The sequence below is a fragment of the Haemaphysalis longicornis genome, unplaced genomic scaffold, assembly GCF_048455015.1.
Source record: "Haemaphysalis longicornis isolate Haplotype H1 unplaced genomic scaffold, Haemaphysalis longicornis Haplotype H1 scaffold_36, whole genome shotgun sequence".
NCBI classification, from domain to species: domain Eukaryota; kingdom Metazoa; phylum Arthropoda; class Arachnida; order Ixodida; family Ixodidae; genus Haemaphysalis; species Haemaphysalis longicornis.
Genome location: NW_027526353.1, coordinates 2,371,957 through 2,395,542, shown reverse-complemented (window position 1 = coordinate 2,395,542; position 23,586 = coordinate 2,371,957). Strand labels below are relative to the sequence as shown.

Below are 23,586 nucleotides of genomic sequence, written 5' to 3'. Positions count from 1 at the left end.
GTCCTTTCGAGCTGATTTCCACATTGTGACAGTTTGGCTTATGGGATGGTAGGAATGCGCCTGTTTGCGTTGTGGGGCTATTAAAAAATTTTCTGCTATGTAGATGGCGAAGGCGTTGGGATTCTTAGTGCAGAGAAATAACCAATGTGGTCGTAAAGTATTTCCTGGAATTACATTCTGTCTACAAGAAACTTTCTTAATGGTGCCTGGTTTTAAATTTTCTGAATTATTACTACAGGTAAATGCCTTACGCCGTGAAAACAACCTTAAAAGAATGAACGGGTATTCACAGCCATTGTGGATAACATACTTTTATAACTCTGTTTTGGTAGTAAGAGGGTCTCTTCCCTGGAAATGTTGGCGCCATGGGTAGTTTAACAGGGCTCAACACTGATCGACCGCTCCCGATATGTCGTACACGCACGATTCAAGGCACGGCGGCTAAAATAAGAGGGTCCTCTTCCCCCGATTAGTCGGAGTGGCACTCGCTACCACCCCCAAGCCCACAAAATAATTAACTTCACATAAATACACAAGAAAGGGTAGGGGAGGAACGCCCGCAGGTAGCGTAGTGGTATTCGTACCAGACGCGTATACTGGAGGTCCTGGGTTTGGTTTACACCCAGTGGGAATGTTTTTATCAACATTTCGCCTCAACACACACCCATCAACACTTTGCTTAGCATAGAAAGAGCATCACAAAATGTAACCAAACTTAGCAAAGCCGAGCAAAACCTATCAAAATTTACAAACACGGCCATTAGATACGTGGATCTCAGCTCAGCTGTTTATCCTGTCTTGAACTGTTATTGTAAGCTCAGCCAATTTTGCGGGTAAACAACTATGTTGAAATACCTTATCATCTGCGGCACACCGAATAACCATATGCTCAAATCCCGTGTTTGCTGGCGTAATGAAATGATATTGGATGCATAAACGTCAGAGATTTTACGACAAAACAATTATTCTCCTAATTTTATTCATTTATTGATGATTGCCATGTGAGCTGATTTTGTCTTCCTTTGTGTTATCTTGTTCTTAACAGAGCAATGGCGGAGAAGAAGAGTGGGATGACGGTAACGAGGACGACGAGAAGCGTGACCCCCAGAGACCATTCGGAAGCCAATTGTTTCTAAATTGGTCTCACCCCGAAGTCCACAAAAGAGTCACGCGCTCCCTCTCCGTCTGGCTTGAGAAAGGAGTGGATGGCTTCTACTTAAAGCACCTGGAAAGACTTCAGGTGCGTGTATAGTTTGGATCTGCTTTTTTAATACACCTTAAAACAACAGATACGGATGGACGAATTACCACGTCGCTCTTGGCGGACTAGTTACGGAGGGAAAACTGATCTATTTAAGATGGGTAAATTCAAATTTTTCCAATCGCAAGCAGAACACATACAGGTTCATAACATTTGCACTTGGGTTCTGTACGTCTCTGCGTTGTGTCTTTGGCCACTGTGGACCATGTGTCATTGCAGCAGACTGTTCGAAGTGTCGCCTCATACACATCAACAGGAGACCGGTCCCTGGGATACAACACTTAACTTAGCAGATACCCATTATACAAGGACGTTTCATGTGCCTTTGAACTGACTGTCACGTGACTGATCTGCCACACCTGAGGTGCAAAACGACGTTGTTTAAAAGCACTTGGTTGAAATACCAACTGAGTCAAAGCAGATTTATCCCTCACCTTTCGTACTCTAGGGGGCAGTTTCTCCATGGCACATTATTAATACATATTTTAGAGTAATATCTTGGTTTTACAGAAGATGCGTTTAATAATTGTTTACTGGTGTGCGCTTTTTTCCTCAATTGACTATTGCGCTGGAGAAAAAAATTGTTTCTTTCTTCCATGACGATTACAAGTAACTGTGTACTCCTGGTATCGGCAGCACGAAAAACAATGTTATACTGCCTATAATGTTTTGTGAAAGATTTAACGTGTTTGTAGTAATTGCGAATGTTATCACTCCCAATTGTTCTTTGCACAGCTTATACCTAATCAAAATTTTTGGGAAGTTATTAGGAGAAAATACGTCACAATTGGCTGCACCAAAGTTTGGCGGCTGAAAGTTGAAGCGTTACACTGCCTTTGAAATTATATTCTAGATAAGTGGAAATCCTTTATAATGGAAAGGCATTTCAAATTTTTCAGGTCACTCGGCCCAGGTGTCCGTTCCAACGATTGAGTGGCACGTTCGTAAGGCCATAAATGCGTTAAAACAAGCAAGCGTGTTGGGCTGTACAATACCGATGGTCAGCCCATGCAATTCGATCCATGCTGATGTATAATGCCTTAAATACTTCTCTGATTGTCTGATTGTGATTTATTTAAGAATTACGTATTATAACGTTAGGGTGCCCTTCACAAAAAATGGTTGCAGGTCCCCATATCATGAATACGTTAATCGCGTAAGCAAACACCCGGAAGACAAACTAAATACGAAATTGAAAACATACCAACGTGATAAATGAAACTCATTTTTTTCTAAGGAACTTGAGTTAAAGGGACCCCGAAAAGCTTTGTGAAGGTGGCAATCAAATGCATTCAGGTGGTAGAACACATAACGGGGGATTTTTGAGCCAAGTGTGAGCCCCATACGTTGTACAGATAATTTGTAAACAATTTTTGAAGATCGCCTTTCTCAGCCGATGAGCGCGACGCCGCAGCGAGCCGACCGCGGCTGACGCAACGGCGACCGCGGGTGACGCAACGGCGATCGCTGCTCACGCAACGGCGAAGGCGCCCTGCTTGCCAATCGCCGGCAAGGTCGGCCGCCGGCAGCGTCACTGCCATTGGCTTCCGGCTGTTCTTCCTCCTTCCTGCGCGATGCCGAGGCAAAGGCGGCAAAGGCGGGTCCGCAGTGATTGACGCGAGCCTAGGCGCAGGAATGTAGCTAGCTGCTTTGAAGGAGGCAGAGAGGGAGGAGGAGTCGATCGGCAAGTGGGGAGAGGTGCATTTAATTGCTTCTGGCGGAGCTAATACTGAATGTAGATAAATAATTCCAACGGCATTGCATCGCTATATTGGTGCTACGTGACAATACAGGCCTTTTGTAACTTTTACAGAAGGCTTTCCTGGGTCCCTTTAATGAAAGTTGCGAACTCCCATATACGGAACAACACTTAACATTAAGGTATGTAGAGATGTTGAGTTTTCAAGTGAACCGTAGCGTCCAAACACTGGTTTTGATATTGCCGACCCCGATGAAGGAGAGGTGACTTACCATATTAGGCATACTGTATGAGAGAAACCTCTTCGCCACGTTGCCTAAAATCTCAATATATCTAAGTTTTTTATGAATTATGCAATAACGCCTTGTTTTGAGAATGAGATATGATTGGCATAGATGTAATTGCGTTTTGTTCCGGTTGAAGCCTGAATAATTATGACGTTTAGCTGTAGAGAGCTGGCACTCAAATCATGCAGGCAGCCTTCCATCCATGGGAAGGTATGCAAGCAGCTAAAGATTCAGAGTATAAATGGAAAGCATTAGAATGAGAGCAAAAATGAGACTAAATACTTTAGAGGATGAGGAAGGAAACGCATATTGTGGCAAAGCAAAATCCAACAATAGAATGAACAAATGAAAGTGGCCAAAAAAGGTGAAAAAGAATCGTGCACGTGTTTGAAAGAACTGTTTCATGCGAAAAGTGTACCTTTTTTAGCCATTTCATGTACTTAACTGGCAGTGTATCCGTTGAAATATCATCGTATTCGCGAAGGGGGGCGAATGCCAAATACGATGTATGCAGTAGCGTATGGAAGAGAATGATTTCATTTATCAATCTTCCTCCGTCCGTTTCGCCCTCGCACACCATAGGTACAGGACGACCGGGAGATGTACGATATTCTGCTGACATGGCGGCGCCTGATGGATCAACGGGACGAGATTGACGGACGCGGACGGATTCTTATGACATCTCTGAACCTCGCACAAGACCTCGTCGAGAAAGACTCGCTGTTCGCTCAGCCCGTGGTGGCCCTCTTCGATCTACTCGACGTGCACGTGCCGCTGGAAGGAGTTCCTGGAAATGTGACACAGATATTCGCTTCGCACTTTGACCAAGTGGCGCAAAAGACAGTAATCACTGCAGCAACTGGAGCTATCGGCGGCCGTAACCGAAACGACGTCAATTCTACCAGCAGCGGCAGCAAAACTGAAGATGAGAGGCGCTACACAGGTGTTGCAGAAATATTGGAGGTGAGATAATGAGGATTCTTTTTATTATAGTCTATGACATAGTGTTGGACGCATGAAAAAATCTGTTCGCAAGTACCTATGACCTCACGTACGTACGGACAGATGTACCAGAGCCTGCACTGTCACCGTGATCATCGCATGCTCCTCGTTATGTTTGGGTGCTCTTGTCTTCAACATTGGTAACCGCGGGATGTTGTCTGACATTTCTATCTAGCAACTCGATACCATGCTGACAAGTAGTCCGAGAAACATTTTCACGGAACAGGAAAAACGCAGGAAATATGGAAGGAACGGGCGTCTTTCCTGTATTTCGTCTGTGTTGCACATTTCATATACTTATGAACCAACTATCCTAGCAGTAAGCTTCATTGAAATTGATGTGACGTCTGATTACCCATCCAATTAAAAAACTCATGAGCAATATAATCTCCGATACCCCTTCTCGCGAGATATGGTGGCAAATGACGAGAAAGCAAAATATAAGGTGCCTCGTAGTCCGAAATATCTGAAAAGTACCAAAATCTAATCAACAATTACAAATTATAGGCCTCTTTGCTATGCTCTAAATTCTATAAAATAAACAAGACTATGCACAAATGCATTTGCGGACACAAATGTTTAGAAGTAATATAAGCAGTTTGGTGCGGAAACAAGAAGACCCAAGGGCCATATAATTAGAGGCTCCATAAGACTCCACATATTCTTAATGAGTGCTATATATGATATACACTGATCCAATCCGATTGGCTTCGTATACAATATGTAGGATATTCCTAAAAATGCTTTCTTAGGGGCAATATAAAGCGTTCAAGAGATAACGTGGAGGTGTTGGCCACTTTTTGATAGCGTTTTCTCTTAAGGCGAAATTATCACACGCAAAGCATTGCAGACTAGTCGGATGTCCGCATTGCAACAAGAACCGCATGCACGTTTGCAACGAAATGCTATATAAAATACTGCTTGTGTAGTGTCTTGAGGTTTGCTTCATGTTCATGATCGGCATCAGTAAGCAAAGTTGAGAGCTTTGAAGTCACGGTTTTGTGTAAAAGCAGTTATGAGTGCGTTCAAACTAAATTCTGCCCGAAAGGAGGCAGGAAGACGAAATATAAGTTTTGTGTTATTTGGACGATTTCGTGGTGTATAGTTCCTCCAGCGTTTTTCTTAATTCAAACGATACTTTATTCACCCAGAAATTATAATTTAAGGTAAATATTTATTTTCCCCCTAAATCGTGCGTTTTCGTGGTCTGCAGAGACATCACACGAACTGTCCGCTCTGCAGCCGATTGGGCAGCCTTGTATACCGTTAGTGAACCCAGATGGCGCCACCATATCGTGGCGAGCCGTTTTCTGTCTTTTGCCTATTTTTGACCGTATTTAAGCCCGGCTTGTTTTCGTTCAGGGGAAAATATTCATTTCGTGAATCATAGTGCTCGCTCGACAAATATGGTCACGTAAGACAGCGTTTCTTGAGTCAATCGGCCAGTGTCGCTTGAGACAACCCCAAAGCCCCCAGTCCTGCGCAGCTAAACCAGGCATATTGAACGCAGTACCAACTGCAGTACGCATCGGTACTTCTATGTTTACGTCTGCTTTAGTAACTTCCGCTGCTTGGTCCACCATTCTAACGGCTTTAAAAATAACGTGCACTACATTTAGGCGAACATAGATTGTTCGGCAAGATTATAAGCTGTGCCTAATTGGCGTTTGCTTTTGCAGCCCTCCGCCAATAGCAAAGCTGGCTGTCATGATATCATAGGTTGTGTTGCGGGAAATGAGCTAGTGGGTCGCATGGCATCACTTTGTTCCTAATTATGTAAATTATTTGAGCAGAGTCTACGTTAAAAGTGGTGTAAGTATGATTCTTACGAGGCTTGTGTGTTTCACTTCATGGCTCCTTTAAATGCTCTCACTACCTTTAACAATTTAGGCAGACAGACAGACAGACAGACAGACAGACAGACAGACAGACAGACAGACAGACAGACAAAACATGTATATTTAGACGCAGCGGGGGCGATTAGGCAGGCGGTGTCTTCTTGGTCGTCCATCGGGCACCAGGGCCCCTTTTTGGCAGGGGTCCAGTGCCGTCGGCCAGGCGGGCCCGGTCTTCTTCGACCAGGGGGTTTCGGTAATGCAGGGCGGCCTTAATTTCTTGAAGCAAGCATTGTAAAGACAGGATTATGGTGACTCTATTTTGTAGCCTCAAGGATTTTGTGGTAATGGTAATATCATGCGCAACAGTTTATGCACAGCGCGTGGAGGTGGTGAAGTGGGCTTGGTACTGCACGATAGGCATAACATCGTGCGTTGACATGTGACGTGGTGTACCTATATCTGCGGCTCGACGTACACTGAAAAATGGCCTCCTATCTGCTCTTTTCCTTGCAAATGTTGAGAAAAGGCAACACTCGACTGGCACCCCGGCGAAGTAAATCCATCCCGTCAGTTTCCCGTTCCCCTCTCATGCAGTTGCTCTCCCGTCTTGTTCCTGCCAAGATAACACGCTAGAGGTTTGCTCCACTCAATTTCCAGCGCTCTCAGTGGAGTGCCTGTATGCCAGCGCTTCCTTAAGGCGCAGACGCGCGGGAATGGAGGCACCCTTCTCCAACTTTTACAAAACTACGGTGCCCTACTCTACGAGCGTTCCAAGCGGAACGTGGAACCTGCCTAGTGGACCGATTCGTTACGGTTGGCGTTTGATTTCCTAAATGCCACCAGGAGCTATTTTCGCGCGGGGCAACCGCAGGCGACGGTTTTCTGCAGGTGATGTAGTATTTCATTTCCCATCGCAAACCCAAAAATTCATACTCTTTTATAAAACCACACTGAAAATATGATGTTTGTATCGATTTTCTGCATTATATTTCCGGAATACCTTGCTCTTGTTCAAACAATGTTGAGAAGTATGAACATTGCCACCGAACTCAGACGTTTGGATTTTGCTGTGGATAAGAAGAATACTGCGCAGCTTCTGTTTCACCTTGGGCGGGTGGCTGAATCGAGTCAGGGACAGTCATACAGACAGGCCAAAATTTCTCTACTGAAGTAGGCCAATAAAGACTCTCGTCTTTAATATAGGTTGGTTTACTGAGGCCTAACTTGAAGGCTTCCTAATATAATAAACTCCGCACATAGCTTCAATGTCCCGCTTTCTGGTCTGTCATCGCAAACAAGTTTTATTTAAAATTTTTCCTCATTTTGCTCATTTGATGGTGTCGTAAGATTTCAAAGCAAAACGTAACGCCTAAGGTAGCACGCACTCACAGTTGCTGCTTTTGCACAGCAAACTAAAATAGCCAACACAACAGTCTATACCAGATGTGGGGTATTGAGCGAATATGTACAAGCGTGGAGCGAGGGGCGGCACGCACAAATGAATGAATGAATGAATGAATGAATGAATGAATCAATCAATCAATCAATCAATCAATCAATCAATCAATCAATCAATCAATCAATCAATCAATCAATCAATCAGTCAACCAAACAAACAATAAATCAGTGCAAGCACGAAAAAGAGGGACTAAGGGTTGGGTTCCCACACTCTGAACCATCCTGCGCACACTCACGGCTAACAAAGTGTTAAAGGGGCAGTGACACAAAATTTTAAAGGCGAGATAAATTCGGAGATAGATTGGTGGGAACACATATATCTCATCTGCAAAATATCAGCGGCGAATACAGCCTAGAACATATTTAGAATCAATTTTAAAGTGTGCGAAACGCAACCGAGAAGCAGAGGACCACGCGCAATCGACATCCCGAGGACATTGTGTAAATAAACAACATTCAACACGTCACGAGTTTGTCTTTGCCGCTTCCGCACTGCCGGCGTTTTTCGCCGGCTCGCCCGGCTCGCCGCTCCAATCGGAGGGCCGGAGGGCGGAGCTTCTGCTCTCGAGAACGAACGACCCGATCGTTGGCGGCGGCGGCGCCGTGATTTCGTCAGCTCATCGGGCAGCTCGCCGCGACCAAAGTTCTACAGCGATTCCAGGCACTCTGTTTCTATTACTGTTTATTACCATTGGATGCGAAAACGCGCCCGAGGCACGAAAAGCCCACTGAGCTAGCCGCACGGTCGCTTTGCAGGCGGCGGCCACGGCCGCGAAGTGGCCCAGGCCGGCGCAGGTAGCTCGAGTGATAGCTTGTTACCGCTGCACGAAATTGTCCCTAAGTCCCGACCATGGTGCTTACATGAGAAAGGAGGTAATGATGCGATGGCGGGTTGCATTAAAAATTGTCTTCTGCACCGCTTACGAGAGCGGCACTCGAATATCCGCCGCAGTGCTAAGCCAAACACATTTGTAGGCGGACCTGTAGGCAGACCGGCCGGCTGCTCCCAGCGCGCGTAATGCCACCCACCGTCTCGATCGTCGCGCGTCGTTCTTTAGCCGCGGTAGCATTTGTACTCGCAGCGCCTGCGTCACATCCACGGTCGCTTGTTAATTAAGCGCCTTACGAGATCAGTACGTGGGGGCATTCGCAGAAACTGTCGTCGATGCGGATTCGACAGTGCTACGGAGGCTCTGCTCTGTGATATCCCTCCGACGGTCACGTGGTCAGCTTTGTTCACACAAAATCCGCAAAATCCATCGTTTCGCGGTACTCGCTGAAACCGAAAATGCGACTGGCCGCATTGAAAATGCCTCTAATTAAACAACCGCCGCACGCTGAAGCAAATGAGGTTTCTACAGGTTATAAGTAGGTCACTAGCTACTTATCGCAACAAAAAAAAAACAAGATGCAAAATTTTTGTGTCAGTGCCCCTTTAAACTTGGCCCCAGTAGCTGCTACCCGCGAAGGGATGGCCAAGGCGTTATCAAGAGGAAGGGAAACTGCTATCACGAGATTTTTGTGATTTCGCCGGCTCAAGTTCATTAATGGGCCTGTTTGGTTTTTCGATCCGGATTTAACTTTGATAGATTAGCGAGAAAACAATACTAGTGTTCATTCGAAAAGATTTTCGGCTAAAATAATAGTACACGAATAAGCTGAGCAGGTATACAACGACTGAGAAACGCGCTCACTTGAAGGACCCATGAAGACTGCTTAGACTGATTAGAAAGACTGCTTAGTGCCGATAACAATGATACCAATATCATCGCAATCTTCGAAAAATAACGGAGATATTAAAGAAAACGTTTGAAGCAGTCGCGACCGCCTACCCGATTTTTCGCAACTAATCTATGACGTCGCAGAACCTTGTTTGTGCGATTTTCAGCCCCCTAACTGACCTGTCGTGACGACACATTACAGGACGTCAGTAATGGGGCCTCTAGTTCAATTTGACCGCATCACGTGAATGCTAACGTGCAGTTAGCGCACTGAAAATTATGATTTATTGTCGGCCCGTATGGCGGAATTCTCGCTTATAACACGTCACTGTGGCGCAAAATTTGAAAGTTTTTAAATACTTCTTGCTTTTTTTTCGTACAAAAACATCTTTTCTGGCTCTAATGGAGCTGAGTTAAATACTGAATCCTAGTTCTTTCAAATTAAAGGAAGTTTTAATTTCTCTTCATTGCTGCTTTAAGGCGTGCCACCAGACTATCCTTTACGTGCGCACTTGGCGGCGGGAAGTTCTAGGGAAGAGAGAACTTTATTCCTCTTCGTTTGTGGTAGCAAAGAGTGATACCTTACTACATGGATGAGCAGAATGGCACGCGATTCCCCTTCTTCGAGCGTCAGATCATAATCGTTTGCTTTTCTCGGATTGTGAGGAGTTGTACAGTGTATCTGGAACACCATCATAGCCGTCACCGCATGACGGAAAATACCCCATTACGTGTCCTACATAATTCGAACAGCATATTGATAAGCGTTTTTAAGCCCTTCCTCCCTGACGGAGACAACTGTAAAGGCTTTCGGTATTGTTAACGGATTAGTTAAACAACGTGATTAACCCTGCATCCATAGAGAAAACTTGAGGTGGTTCGTAACATGAAATATCTAGGCTTGGGGAACATGGTAAAGCATCCCTCGATCGAAAGAAGTAAATTGCCATTCTTCCAAAGCGCTTTACAGACTTGTAGGAAGGTGCAAATGCACAGGAAAGGAGCGCCGTCAAATTAAGTACACTAACTAGCCTCTTTTGGCACCGTTGTTAACAGCAGTGTGCGTGCTGAATGCGAAGCGGTCCAGTTCGTTTGCCTCAACAATGCCTCAAAAAGGTGTGCGTCAGTTGGTTACGACATATTGCGTAGCAAGTGCCTAAAAAACAAAAAAAAAACATCGGCGAGTCCCTCTTGGATTGATAGCGTGCACGTCATCAATGTGACCATTTGATAAACCTACTTTACCGTGTACTGTGAAACAACTTCCGTGCAGGGCACTTGGATCAACTGGAACCTGGGTGATTCGGAGAGTTCGCGGTTGGCGTCGAGACTTCTGAACGTGGATCCTCTCGCAGCACTCTTCACTCTCTTGGGCATGCCGGGAACCGTGTCTATATTTTACGGAGACGAGATAGGCATGAAGGACGCCTTCGACACTCCGACCGGACGGGTGAGTGTATACGCCTCGAGCGCTGACTGCAGGGGCGCCACTGAAATCCCCCTAGCGGCCCGTTTCGAAAGCAGTCGCGGGAGTTGCCGGCCAGCTCACCACTGTCGCCGTTGCTTTTGAGGCATGTTCGCTACTAATATTTTGCGTTTGTATGCGTTGGAAATACATTTTTAAGTGGAGCAGTCACTCTTTTCGCAAACGGGGTGCATTTAAGAGTGTGTAAATGCTTCTGACGTGATCTTACTGTGGCACATTCGGTCGGCATAAGCGCCAGGTGTGTGTCACAAGCAGGTGTCACGAAACCGGCATATATGCGTGGATCTGATTGTAATTGCATTTCCCTGAAGTTTACTTACAGTAACTTCGTAAGCAGCATTCGTTTAGATGCTCATTCTACGGCTCTACACTGCCATGTAAATCCCTTTTGTGTGCTTTCATGATCTGGCGTAGCACTCGTACCTTACAGACCGGCAGTTACGCTTCATATCTCGGATATTGATAACTACCCTGAACAAGCCAATGTGAGATAAATATCACGGACATTCTACGCAATAAGGAATATAGATAATGCAAAATTGCATGCGGGAGGCAGCATAAAGAATTTACGGCTGGACCATCTTGTCGCGACGTGAGCTTCCCCAAAAAGTCATCGATAACATATATCATCCGCTTATATCTGCGGCCGTGACAAATGCTTTTTCGAAACATCAATATATGACACAGGGGGCCTGCAGAATTTAGCACAAAAGTGAAATCAGGGGGCCCTATTAGATACCACACTCAATCCAACGACACCTTTTCTCAATTGTGAACTTTCTTACTTTACTTCAAAAAATGTGTCCGCCAACTGATCCCCTGTTTGTTAAAGTCGAAAAACAAAATAAAGGTGAACGCGCAGCTTGTGGGTGATTTACTAAAACAGTCTTTGCTTGATTTCGCTCCTCATTTATATACAACGATAGTTAAGCGCCCCTTCGTCTCCCTCCCTGTCCTGGAAAACATCCGTACATTTCGCATCTAGTTGGTCTAGTGAGTTCAACCTTGCTTAAAGTAACACGATTGTCTCTAGGGTTTGCGAAGCTGCACTGCTTTGTTTATTCTGGCACGAGGCATTGCATTGCTTCCGGACTTGGCGCACCATTTATTTTTCAATGGTTTCATTAACTCACCTTTGTTCGTTGTATCGGGCGGGAGTGGGCACATATTTGACGACCGATACACTTGGAATATAAGAGAAGATTTCGGGTTTCTGAATGTTGTTTTGTGTAATTTGCGGTCAAATCTAACTCCCCATGCATTTCTATGGGATAGTTCCCATAGCTTAGGAACCTAGTCGCCCAACGTGCGCGTCTTGAAACTGCGCACAAATCAAGTATTCACCCCAAATATTAGCTGTGCAAAATAACATTTTATTTCGCTAAAAAATTGCAGAGTAATCACTGTTGAAAGGAATGCCATGAGCGGGAAAGATGCACATGCACACATCACAATAACAAGACGTTTAGGGCGTGGAAAGAAGAAGTGGAAGAGAACCAAAACACCACATTACCCACTATCATTTGCGCTGTGGACATCACGTAAGCGCCGAGGAGAAGCGGCGGCAGGCGGCGGAGCGATCGCGAAGCTCGAGGCGTATACGGGGACGAGTGCAACCTCCTGCGTTGTGAGGTCTTGCGCGCTCCCATTCACGAATAAAATAGGAACGTTGGGCATACCTGAGATGTTGAGATGTTTTTATTCGTGTTGAAATAGCCACCTTTTGCATCTAAAGGAGAAGTATGTTCAGGAAAGCTGAAAAACACATTTTATAATAAAAAATGTTTGGAGCTGCCTCGAAAGGGGAGCATTGCTGAATTAAAAAAAAGTGAAATTTATTCCTAAGAGTATGGGTATGCTTTCTTTGGGTAGGATATACCGAAAGTCTTGAGGGTAACAAACGCAGGCGCGACCTTTTGTGAACTACGAATATATAGCGAGGATAGAAGCTTTGAATTGTTTCCAAATGTATGTTTCCCGAAAAGCAGCGCTAGATATGTTTGCTTTCTTAATTCACAGCATTACAAAATTTGACCAATGCATCAAACAGTTCATTTTTTTATCAGTTTTTGTATTGATGGTGTGCAACTTTTGTATTGATGGTGTGCAACGTTGCGAAAGATGCACCTGATTTCCGTCCGTGTAAACTGCTCTTTACCAGAAATAATCAACATGCCTGCCAGGAACGAGTCGAAACTTTGAAATGTTTTTAAACAGTGCGACCACACGTCGGTGTCACGAAGCATTTGCATCGGGGGAGAGTGTGCAAACAGGATATTCGCAGGATTTCCTCCCTGCCTTGAAGAAATCTTTTATTTCCAAATATGCGCAACTGCGAACGCAGATACGAGTCACATGTAAAAGATAAAGTGCCTGATGTTTTCACTTGGGCTCGCACCGAAGTGTCATGCATGCTATTTTGTGCTGGAGGCTCTAAGCTGTATCCATCTTCGCCTTTTAGCCGGAAAAGTGCTCTCTGAATTTAATTAGAACACACGCCCAGTGAAAGAATTTCAACTGTGTCAACAAAGAAATCACTTACAGGTCATAAAAACAAGTTCAAATGTCCTCTTTCACATAAGAGTGTCTTAAACCAAAAAGATGCCAAAACGCTCACAAAAAAAAACAAGATGCATTTTTGCTGGCTCTAAGCCTTGCTTTTTGCAGGAAAATCTCCGAGGCTACTGAAGTAACTGCAAATAAAGTTTTGGGCCAAATACCAGCTAATGTAATTGCAGGCCGTCTTGCCAGGCAGACAATAATAATGAAGTTAGGGAAATCTGTAAAACCGAGAAAAAGCATGACGGTCGCGGCATCGCTTGCAAGCGTGCATTATACATATTACAGCCTCTTTGAAGAACAGATAAATTATCATCGATATAATAGTTTCACCTGTGCACGGTAAGCACTTGGGCCACATTTTGTGTTTCGAAGTAGGCAGTGATTGCCTTTTTGTCCTCAACATCACAATTTACGCTTCATTATTCAATTCTCTCTACGTAAAAATATCGCTTTTATTGACGAGCGCCTAAGGTTTTACGGATGTTTGTAATCAGAAACGTAGACAATATTTGACATGTATTGCTTAAGATTATATTTTCATCATTATTCTAGTGACGGACCTTTCATTTGGAATAAAAATGTCGCCGCAGTCATCAATGGTCTTTCAGGCATTCTATGTCGCGCGTACACTCCAGAATAAATAAGGATATTATTGAGTGCTGCAGAAGAGCTTAGGGTTGCCATTTTGCGGGTTAGTCATCGAGAGACGAATAAAAACATGCGATAATATAAAACGAAAAGGTCCCCAACATAATTGCGGTTGTCCGATTGTTTTATTAAACAGGAGAAAATCATTTCTATTCGTATTGCTGGTCAATGCTAAGCTATTCAAACAGGGTCATACGCTTTACTAGGCTAACCCTTAAAGGGACACTAAAGGATCGAAACAAGCGGGCCCTTATTTCTGGATTGATGCGCTATTGATGCGCATCATTGATGCGCAATTACTGAGCCCAAAGAAGGTGCCCTTTATTGAGATTTAGAAGGAGACCTATATGCGTCGTACATCCGTAGCCCGCACCCCAAGTCACGTGTGCGGCAGGTTAAGTCGGCCTTCACGATGGGCCAGTAGTTGTCTCCGTTGTGCCGGGTGGAGCACAGTACATGACGCTTATCACCCGCGAAAGATACACGCGTACGTTTGGACTACTGGCACCGCAGCTGTTATTCCACCGATACGAATATCCTGTGCGTTGGCGCCTATCTGGCTAATGGCGGTTGCGTGCGTTCTCTTAGCACCAATATTATGGCCAGCGAATAGGGCCGCAGCTTTTCTCATGAGCAGGAGTTTCGCTCTCGGGCGGCTCGACTGGAAGTGGGCGACTTCCCCTCACGGGGATTTCAGTAGCTCGCGCATGCAAAGGTATTGCTGATTGAATCGGGGTCAAAGCACAGGCAACCCCCTCGGCATGAGTTCATTTCGGTGTCAGGATCGGCCACGCCGTGGAGGCGTAACAGTTTATTTATTGGAATACCCTCAAGGCCCTTAGGGCGTTACAGAGGGGGTGGGTAACAGTATCTTATAGCCCGAAAAGAAAAAAAAGAAGTGATTAACAGACAGGGTAAAAAGAAAGCAAGGACGAAACAAAAGAACAACGACAGAAATAAACTACAAAAAGAACGGAGATGTAGAAACAAACAAGCAGACAAAACACCACAGAAAACGAACACTGCAAAATTGTTACAAAAAGTGCTGAGTAATGGCATTTTTAAACAATTAAGGGTCTTGTATGGTTACGATAGAAGAGGGTAGGTGGTTCCATTCAGCACAGGTTCTGGGTGAAAAGGCAGCTGAAAATAATTTTGTATGGCGAAAAAAATGGCAACCCTATGGTGATGATCAATGCGTGATGCGAGGTAGGATGGTTCTGAAATAAGGTCTCGTTTAATTGACGGATTGTGAAAGAATATCTTATAAAAAAGTTGAAGTCGTGCCAGTTTCCTCCGGACAGTAAATCTGGTAGTTCAAGGTTAGATTTCATTTGGGATATGCTCGCAGTACGCGATTAATTAAAACAAATAAAACGAGCTGAACGGTTCTCAACGGATTCTGGCGTAGTGATTAGCTTTGGCTGCAGGGGACCCCGTATTGCGGAAGCGTACTCACGTTTTGAGCGCATTAGTGGCCGGTATTAGTGAAAAAGCAGTACGTCAACAAGTAAACCCAAGTATTTTGAAAACTGATTAAACCCGCATTTATCGAGAGCTTCTCGCGGAATTGTGGCTCGCCTTTTTCAAAATGGTGTTTAGACCCAGCATTGAGAAGAAAAATATCCAGCAAGTTGTGGCACACACCCTCCTCACATGTGGGCAACAGCATGCATTAAATTACGCCATTATTACTTCTACTTGTTTAAAATTTAGTCCACCTTAATGGGTTGGGACCTTACCACATTAGGCATTTGGTTATGTTGAGTGAAACATATTTTTGGACAATCGGGATAGTTAAAAATGACCCACAAAGTGCCACAGGGCAGACGTAAACTCACAACTGCCTTATTGTACCGAGAAATCCTACTGAAACACTCTTGCGCATCCACAGAAATGTATTGTGTATACGTAACATTAGCAACCCACTACGAACAACGGCTGTCCAGCAATGATTTGTAAATTTGCAGAAGGTAGGTGAAAAACTCCATCATTCAAGCGCTGCGGTTGTAAAATACGTCCCCGGTAATGCATCGACGATAGCGAATGGGTGGTGTGCAGTGTAATTGTTTTGTTTGTTTATTCTTTCTAAAAGGATACAGGGAAATTTTACCAGTGTGGGGCAAATGTACGAATATGCGTTGGTCTTGCCAATTCTTACGCGTTTCGTGTAGTAAACATTCATCCAATAAATAACCAACACGCCACCTTCAAAAAGCACACTTTGACGTTCCCGAAACGGCAGACGACTTCAGTCATCAATGAGAAAGGGCAAGGTGTCGAAACCGTTTATAACACGTTTCACGCTCACGCGGTAACAACGGCGAGGATGTTTAATGGATATAAATAAGCGCATTATTACGCAACGTGGGCTGATTATTGCGCTTGTAGATAAAATCCACATGCAGAGGTAATTACGCCACTGCTTAGTGCCGAGCAAATGCTCATATTCGGTTATTTATCGGGTGCAGCACGCGTCTTGCGCCACGTGCAACGTGAACGATCAGACAACGCGAGAGCACCGTCCACACGAGGAGCGGTTGATCTCGCTGGCGCCAGGGGCTGACTGTGTTCCATCTCGGGGCGAATAAACATTAAATAAGCTGTAAATAAGCAGTCAGGGAATGAGCGCCAGAGGCAAATAGGAAGTATATATAATTCACCCAAACAAAATGAACGTTCGAGGGAATAATAAAGTCACGGTTGAATTTTGAATTTCGGGCTCACGAAAAAATCTAGAAAATAATAAAAAGCGTGAACCACTCAGCAACAGAAACATTTACAGAATTAGCATCACCAGTCGGATAACGTCACGACCGCCAAGAAAACAACTCTAAACACTGCTTCCCAGGAAGTGTTGAACTTTGAAAGGCAGGTACGTTTTACATCCGCGAGCCGTTAATATTGCGTGAAACTATAGACATTTACACAGAAGGTTAGGATCGATTGTTGAGCAAATACAAATTTCTTCACCAAACTGAATTCTGATCCCGTCGCGGGCAGATTCCGGGAACCACTGCTTCAGTCATCTTGTCATACAATTTATGTCACGGGACTTTTCCTCAACGTTTCTTGCAGCCGTTCCGGACGGGCCAGTTGGGGCCCATGCAGTGGAGCGACGCTGTTCACGGAAACTTCTCCGCTCCAGGATCGCGACCCTGGATGCCCACCCACCCGGACCACGTCTTTCGCAATGTTGACAATGCCAGCGAATCCATCGACACCCTAGCCCGGGCTGCCGAAATCAGGATGGGAGTTGTGACGCTCGCAATGTCCGGCGTCCCAACTCTTCGACGTCGAAAATTGAATGCTCGGCTTGTGCGACGACGGGGCGACGTATTTGCCATGGAACGCTTCTACCCTCATCGAGCCCGCTATGCGGTAGTGGCGAACTTTGCCCAGCGTGGAGTCACACATGACATCTCTGATTTGGGCTTCGAAGGGAACGTCGTGGCCGGTACCTGCTCAAGTTTACCTACAAGGATAAACTTCCACGAGCTCTACCTTGAGCCCGGCGAAGCTCTTTACGTGGAGGTCACAAGTTGAAGCTGAAAAACTTTGACTTTTGTGCGAAACGATCCGTCTTTTCTCCCCGAAATGAGCCGAGGTCGTTTGTCAGTTCAGCCAGACGTCAAAGTGCTATTGGAGTTTCGTAACAACTTCTTGAGCATTCCGCCAAATTTTTGAAGTGTTCAACAAGGTTCTATACTACAAAAATAAATGTCCTATAAAGTATTGTTTGATAAATGCTTGAAGGCGATATCGTTATTTTCATCACTCTTCACTTGCGAAAAAGACTGGTGAAACGTGCCAAATTGTGTTCCGCATAAAAACAAATTGTGGGGTGCGGCTAGGGCCAATTTATGCGGAGAGTTTGATTGCCGATAAGCACATCCAATTAACTTCGCTGACGTGAGGCGTCATGGTGGGGCCAGTGTACCGTTATCGGCTGTTTGATAGTGCAGATGGAAAAATATTCATCGGTTATGGTGATAAAGATTTGGGTGAATACCTTTTGGACCAATGAGCGACAAAATAATAAGTACTTCTCGGGTGGAGAGACGGTCACAGACAAGAAAAACATACTCATGTTTCTGAGGATCAAAATAGGGCGAGTCACAGAAGCATGAGCTGAGGGAAAATTGACAGGACGCATAATCACCGCCGGAAAATCTCTCTCCCGTATTCCTCGACTGGACCAGACTTTTGCCCTCATTGTTCGTGTTTGTGTGAAACCTAAGGAATAGTCTTAGGATGCTGCAAAAAAGTGTATATAGCAGTCTTCGCGCGGTACTCATATCTCATTATAAGGATACCAAGCCAGGAAGAGATGTTTGTACAGCCTTGTCCTCAAATATATGCTGGGTATTTCATAATGTAGCAATTTGCCAAATTAGTCATTACTTTTTTGCTATATTGCAAGGAACGTGCTAATAATGCAAAAACAGGTCTCTCGAAAGTGTTATGTTTGGTTGTTGTATTGATTTTTAAGTTTGATGTGCGTGTATATGGGTAAATTTTTAACTTGCATGGAGGTCATTATTTTGTTGTTTAGACGTCAATCACGAAAGCCAACACTTTACGTACAACACAGCGATGGCACTTTTCGGACGTCCTGCCGTGATTTTTTTTTATGGAAAGTCATACACCTGTAGGTTTTCTCCTGGCTGCTGTGAAATGAGTGACGGATATCTTGCGATGGCACGATGTTTAAATGGAGAACGTTTTTTGAAAATGCTAGTTTTGCGATCTGGCCATCAACTATAATGACAATCTTTGCAGTCAGTAATGACTTGCAGTTAACAAAACCTAATGAACGAAATGCTTCACTCAGAAATTTAAGGAAAGAAGTTGGAAGAATGTGCAAGGGTTATCAAAAATCTGTTGCGGGGTATTCAGATTTTCGCAAGGCTACGTTTCGTCCATACAATATAAACCTATTTTTCTTAATGATACACTGTCTTTGTACCGGTGGTAAGCTATAGTGCAAACATTACCCAAAACTACACAGATGTTCTACAAAAAGTGCATACGTTCTCGTTTACTGTAGGCAACGTCATGACTATTCACCAAGATTTTTGGAACGCCCGTTGCTACTTCAATACCTAGAAAAGCGCGCTCGCCTGGTGATTGTGTGAATCCTTTGCAAGTCTAAACTCGTCATTATTATTTCGCTTGTAGATATTCCTCGTTAATTAGTCCAGCTTTTGTCCTTGCAGATTTACGTGTGGATGTACTGTGACAAAAAATAAGCTTGGTTGGATTGCCCAACCGTTCACTACCGTTGGCAATAAACAGAAGTGAAGCACCTTCATACCTTCCGAGTCGTGGTAAAAAACTTGAATGTGGAACTTTTTCCTGACACTAAGAAAAAAATTTGACGTAGGCGCTTTTAATTATGGTAAGATACTCCCGGTGGTCAAAGGAGCAGTACGAAAGATTACACCCTCTTTCTGTACACATCACACAACAGCTCACCTTTTAGGTTTTGGATTGGTTGGGAGGCCAAAAAAAATTATTTGTGCACGTGAAAAATTTATTCTGCAAAATAGAATATCACTATTAGACGTTCGTTGCCATCCACAGCACTGCATTCAATCATCTCGAAAACTGGAAATTGGCGTGTATGATCAAGTTGTCTTCTTAGTCATAACCATTGCCTCTTTAAAAGGACGCTGCTTTTTACATTATTGTTGATGGCCACTCTTGGACTGTACTTTTGCGAACCCTAAGCGGTAATAAAGTGCGTTTAGTGTAGGCATATCGCAACTGCAGCTTCTTTGACAGCTTCTCTGGTCGGCTTGTTGAAAGCAGAAACCTTGGGTGCTCGCTCAATCGATTGGTGCGCTTGACCTCGGGTCAATATTCATTGCTCTCTTAAAAAACACAGCAGTGTTTCGCAAAATAAAACAGCATGATGAGATTTTTTATATAGCATGCGGTTGAGTGTGATCATTTCAATAGGTTTGGAGGCGAGGAGGCAATTAACGAAGAATTATTTTGCAATACTTTGACACTACTCACAAAAGTTAAAGAAAGACTTGGTATGAAGATACTTTGATGTGAGATTACGATCAAACGCGTGCTAAACAAGCCGACTTTTTCGAATTTGGACACTCACGATTTATTTCGTGAGGATCTGTAAGCAGCGCTCAGTGTTTGTGCTTGTATTACGCCAGCTGTGTCCTCGAGTGCCGTAGGGTGAATGCGAAATGTGTGGCGAAAAAAGGAGGTTGGGATTATTATCCGCACCAGTAATTGCACATGCACAGCCAAGTGTAAAAGTTTACGGGCTAACGTCTAACATACACGTTTGCGGTAGAGAGCCGACGGGTTAGAATCCGTCAAGCAGCTTTACACTCGGGCAGCAAAGCAGACCAGACGCGCGACACTCTTGATGTGACACTTTTATTCGAGAAAAAAATTGCTTTGTGTCCTACGAAAAACATTTCGAGCGTGGTTAGCACCGCAACAGCGACTCCTAACAGATTTAGGGGGTGTAAAGTAATGATTTATGACGCAGGAAACAAAGTGGTAAATGCTATATAGGAAGGTTTAAAAACAAACATTCCTGAGTATCTGCTTTTGTGTCAAGTTGAAAGCGGATTTCTGGTATGCGATGACACAAACAAGGCGAGGTTGAAGAAGTCTACAGGCACACGAAAGAGTGCAACTTCATAGGAAGGTCTGCGTCTCTATTAATTACAGACAGATGAAGAAAGCTTTGGATCGCGGTCCGTAGGAAATTTATTTTGATGCTGCAGAAAAAGAGTGGCCTACTAAGTATAGAGTGCAAGCTTACAGCTGGCTTAGTGCACATTCTAAAAGCACGCGAACAATAAAAATTGTTCATATCTCTTACTAAACCACTCAGAGCTTTTTTTTTGAGCCTGATGTCCACGCAGGAATACAGGCAGTGATGGCAGGAATTATGGAAGAGGGTAGAAAGTAAAACTTCCTATTTTGATTAGAATACGGCACAAAAACTGGATGCACATGTGGTCAAGGAAATGTATATATTAAGGTACCTTCTGACATAACGTGCAGCGTCTTTGTTTTTCTACACCAATCACACTTCTAGTCAAGTGCCAAAGCGACCGCCAATACGCTGTTTCCAGATAGCAAGATCTTCCGGTTGTTTTATTTCTTCGTAAAGGTTTTTTAATGCATATAGGCAAAAAGAACAACTAACGAACAAACAAGGTTTCTCGCCACGTACTTCAGGTTTCAATGCAATGTGTGACATGAGGCCTTTATGCTTGACGTAGGGTTGCGGAGAGAAGCGCATACAGAAATAGGCATAGTGTCCTTGGACGGGCGATCGCGCGCATGCTCGTGCACCCCTCAAGCTATGTAGTTTTGAACACTGTCGTTGTGGTGCCGTACCTCTGCTGATATGAACAAAAAACAAACAAGGATACACTGCTGTGTTTTCCGGGTCTCTTTCGTTTAAGGTTGGGTACATATCGTGGTGCATTGGTAACTCAGAATCACCCTATGCGTCTGCGATAAGCACACCTCGTATATGGTTGAATCTGGAAATTAGATTGTGTAAGTGGTGTACTGTTATAAACCACCCGTTGTATGATGTCGTAGATTTTAGTTTTTGAACTACATATACTTACTGTAAACAAAGTGTTACGAATCTCATTTGACTCGAAATCACAACCAGAAACTTCCCGTGTGACAATTTTTTGCCCGTTTAGAATAATGTAACCAATTTTGCTTTTTAACCGAAGTGCACTATATATATTTTTAAATACAATTGTAACAAGATGACCAACCCGGGACGTTTGATTTCCAATAAAACAACACTGGGCAAAGAAAGTTAGAGCATAGAACACATAGGTGGAAGGGCCACCTTTGTGTTCAACCGTATAAATTTCATAAATAGTAAATATTTTGATCAAATCAGCAGCGGGTTGTTATAGTAACTTGGACAGAAATTTGAGGGCCGGTGTTTTATATTAATTAGTCTGAATAATGTTGTTGATGCAGAAAAGGTTGACATCTCGAACTCCTAATGCCAATGTAAAGTATTCGTTTCAATATATACAGGCCTGATTTTCTTGCTAACATAATTTTTCTTTGTTGATCAAAGCAAGATGTTCTATTTCGGAAATATTCTTCTTCGGCTTTTTCGGGGACCGCCAGAACTGCTCAAAATGTAGCAGTATATAGAGATACGATCATGGTCTTCCAATATGACATTGAAAGCTGCTAAAATCAAGCAACTTTAAGCGGGGTTGTAAAAAAAGAACAAGTAGAAAAAATGCTTATTTCTGAAGTGGAAATAATGATATAAAATTTCCTGTTATGGGGTAGGTTTTGAGGGTAGATTGAGGAGGTCACTATTCCTTAGAACCATAAAGTATGAAATGAATTCATCCCCTCACTGACCTGTGGTTTATTGTCATTGTGATAACTGTTCTGCACTACGTATTCCACTAAAACGCTACACCCGAAGTGTGCGGAATTGATACTATTTTTGGCCTGTCATTTTTTGTGTAAGGTGGCATGTATATATTGTAAATAGGATATAGAGGAGTACTCTTGCAGAGTATGTTTCTCTGCGAGAAGCAGTCTGTCTGCGTGTTAGCTGAGAAACTGTAGAATTAGTGTCCTCTCATCGTGTCAAGATCACCCGCTCGAATGTATATTAAATTTCAGAAATACTTGTATAAAAAGTGTGTGTGTCTTGAATTCGTTAACCCCCCCAGAGATGAATAAATGTTATATTTCCTGTATTATGTCTGTATGTTTGGTCAATTGTGTGTTGTGCTGAAAGAAATCTGGACGCATTCGATACAAATGTGTTTATAATGTGGTAAAATAGAAGCCCCGCGATGGGTTGAAAGTAAATTTTTATTACTTTCAGTTGTCGGTGTGTTCGTAACTTGCGCCAGACACGAAGGAGATGGTCTTTATCTCAATGCATCGAAATGTTTTGTCCGAGAACACCGTCTTACGCACTGCTATTGTTCCTTAAGAACTTCTAAGAAGAAAGATAAACAGCAGCCCTCCATTTCACCGAACTGTCGAGCCATCGGTATTTAGCTGACCAATCTGTTGAATTTTTAAACTGAAGATACCCCGTCTTCGGCATTTGGTTATCATAAATATTTATCAGCAGTTCTGTTGAACGAACCAGGTACTACGATAACCCTTGGAACATTAAATTATTTAGAACAGTGCATGTGCATTGTGAGCAATGCCTGGGTTTTGTTGTACTTCAAGGAAAATTTTGCTATTGGTATTACGCGATTTTACGAGGTTCCTGCAAAAAGCAGCGTAATTTCTGCCGCCACATAATGCATGAGCAAAATTACTTACGTGTAAATATTCTCACGCGTGTGTCACCATAAGGCTTCTTAAATATTGGAAACCCCAAAGGCGGTATAGTGGCTGTTCAATGAGCAGCGGAAGGCAAGACTTTTAGGGAAGTATGTATTATGCCCTTAAAACGCGGTGTATAGGAACATTTGTCCCACAGAATTGTCATTAGCCCTCAAAGTATGACAACGTAAGTTTGCTTTAGAGTTGGAATTTTTCTCTGGCACGAAGAGCAGACGCTGCGACTAGATAGTAGGTATAGGTCCCCTTTGATCACGCTCCACACACATT

General features: G+C 43.7%; 1 protein-coding gene across 1 annotated transcript in view; it reads left to right on the top strand.

Moving 5' to 3' along the window:
* LOC144177974 (trehalose synthase/amylase TreS-like) overlaps positions 1–22,715 on the top strand; it is a 205,794-nt gene extending 183,079 nt beyond the window's left edge. The window contains exons 3-6 of the mRNA XM_077705532.1: positions 1,046–1,240; positions 3,830–4,210; positions 10,540–10,716; positions 17,041–22,715. Of these exons, the coding sequence (XP_077561658.1) occupies positions 1,046–1,240; positions 3,830–4,210; positions 10,540–10,716; positions 17,041–17,508 (1,221 nt within the window). The 3' untranslated portion in view covers positions 17,509–22,715. The remainder of the gene's footprint in view (positions 1–1,045; positions 1,241–3,829; positions 4,211–10,539; positions 10,717–17,040) is intronic.
* Positions 22,716–23,586: the final 871 nt, after the last annotated feature.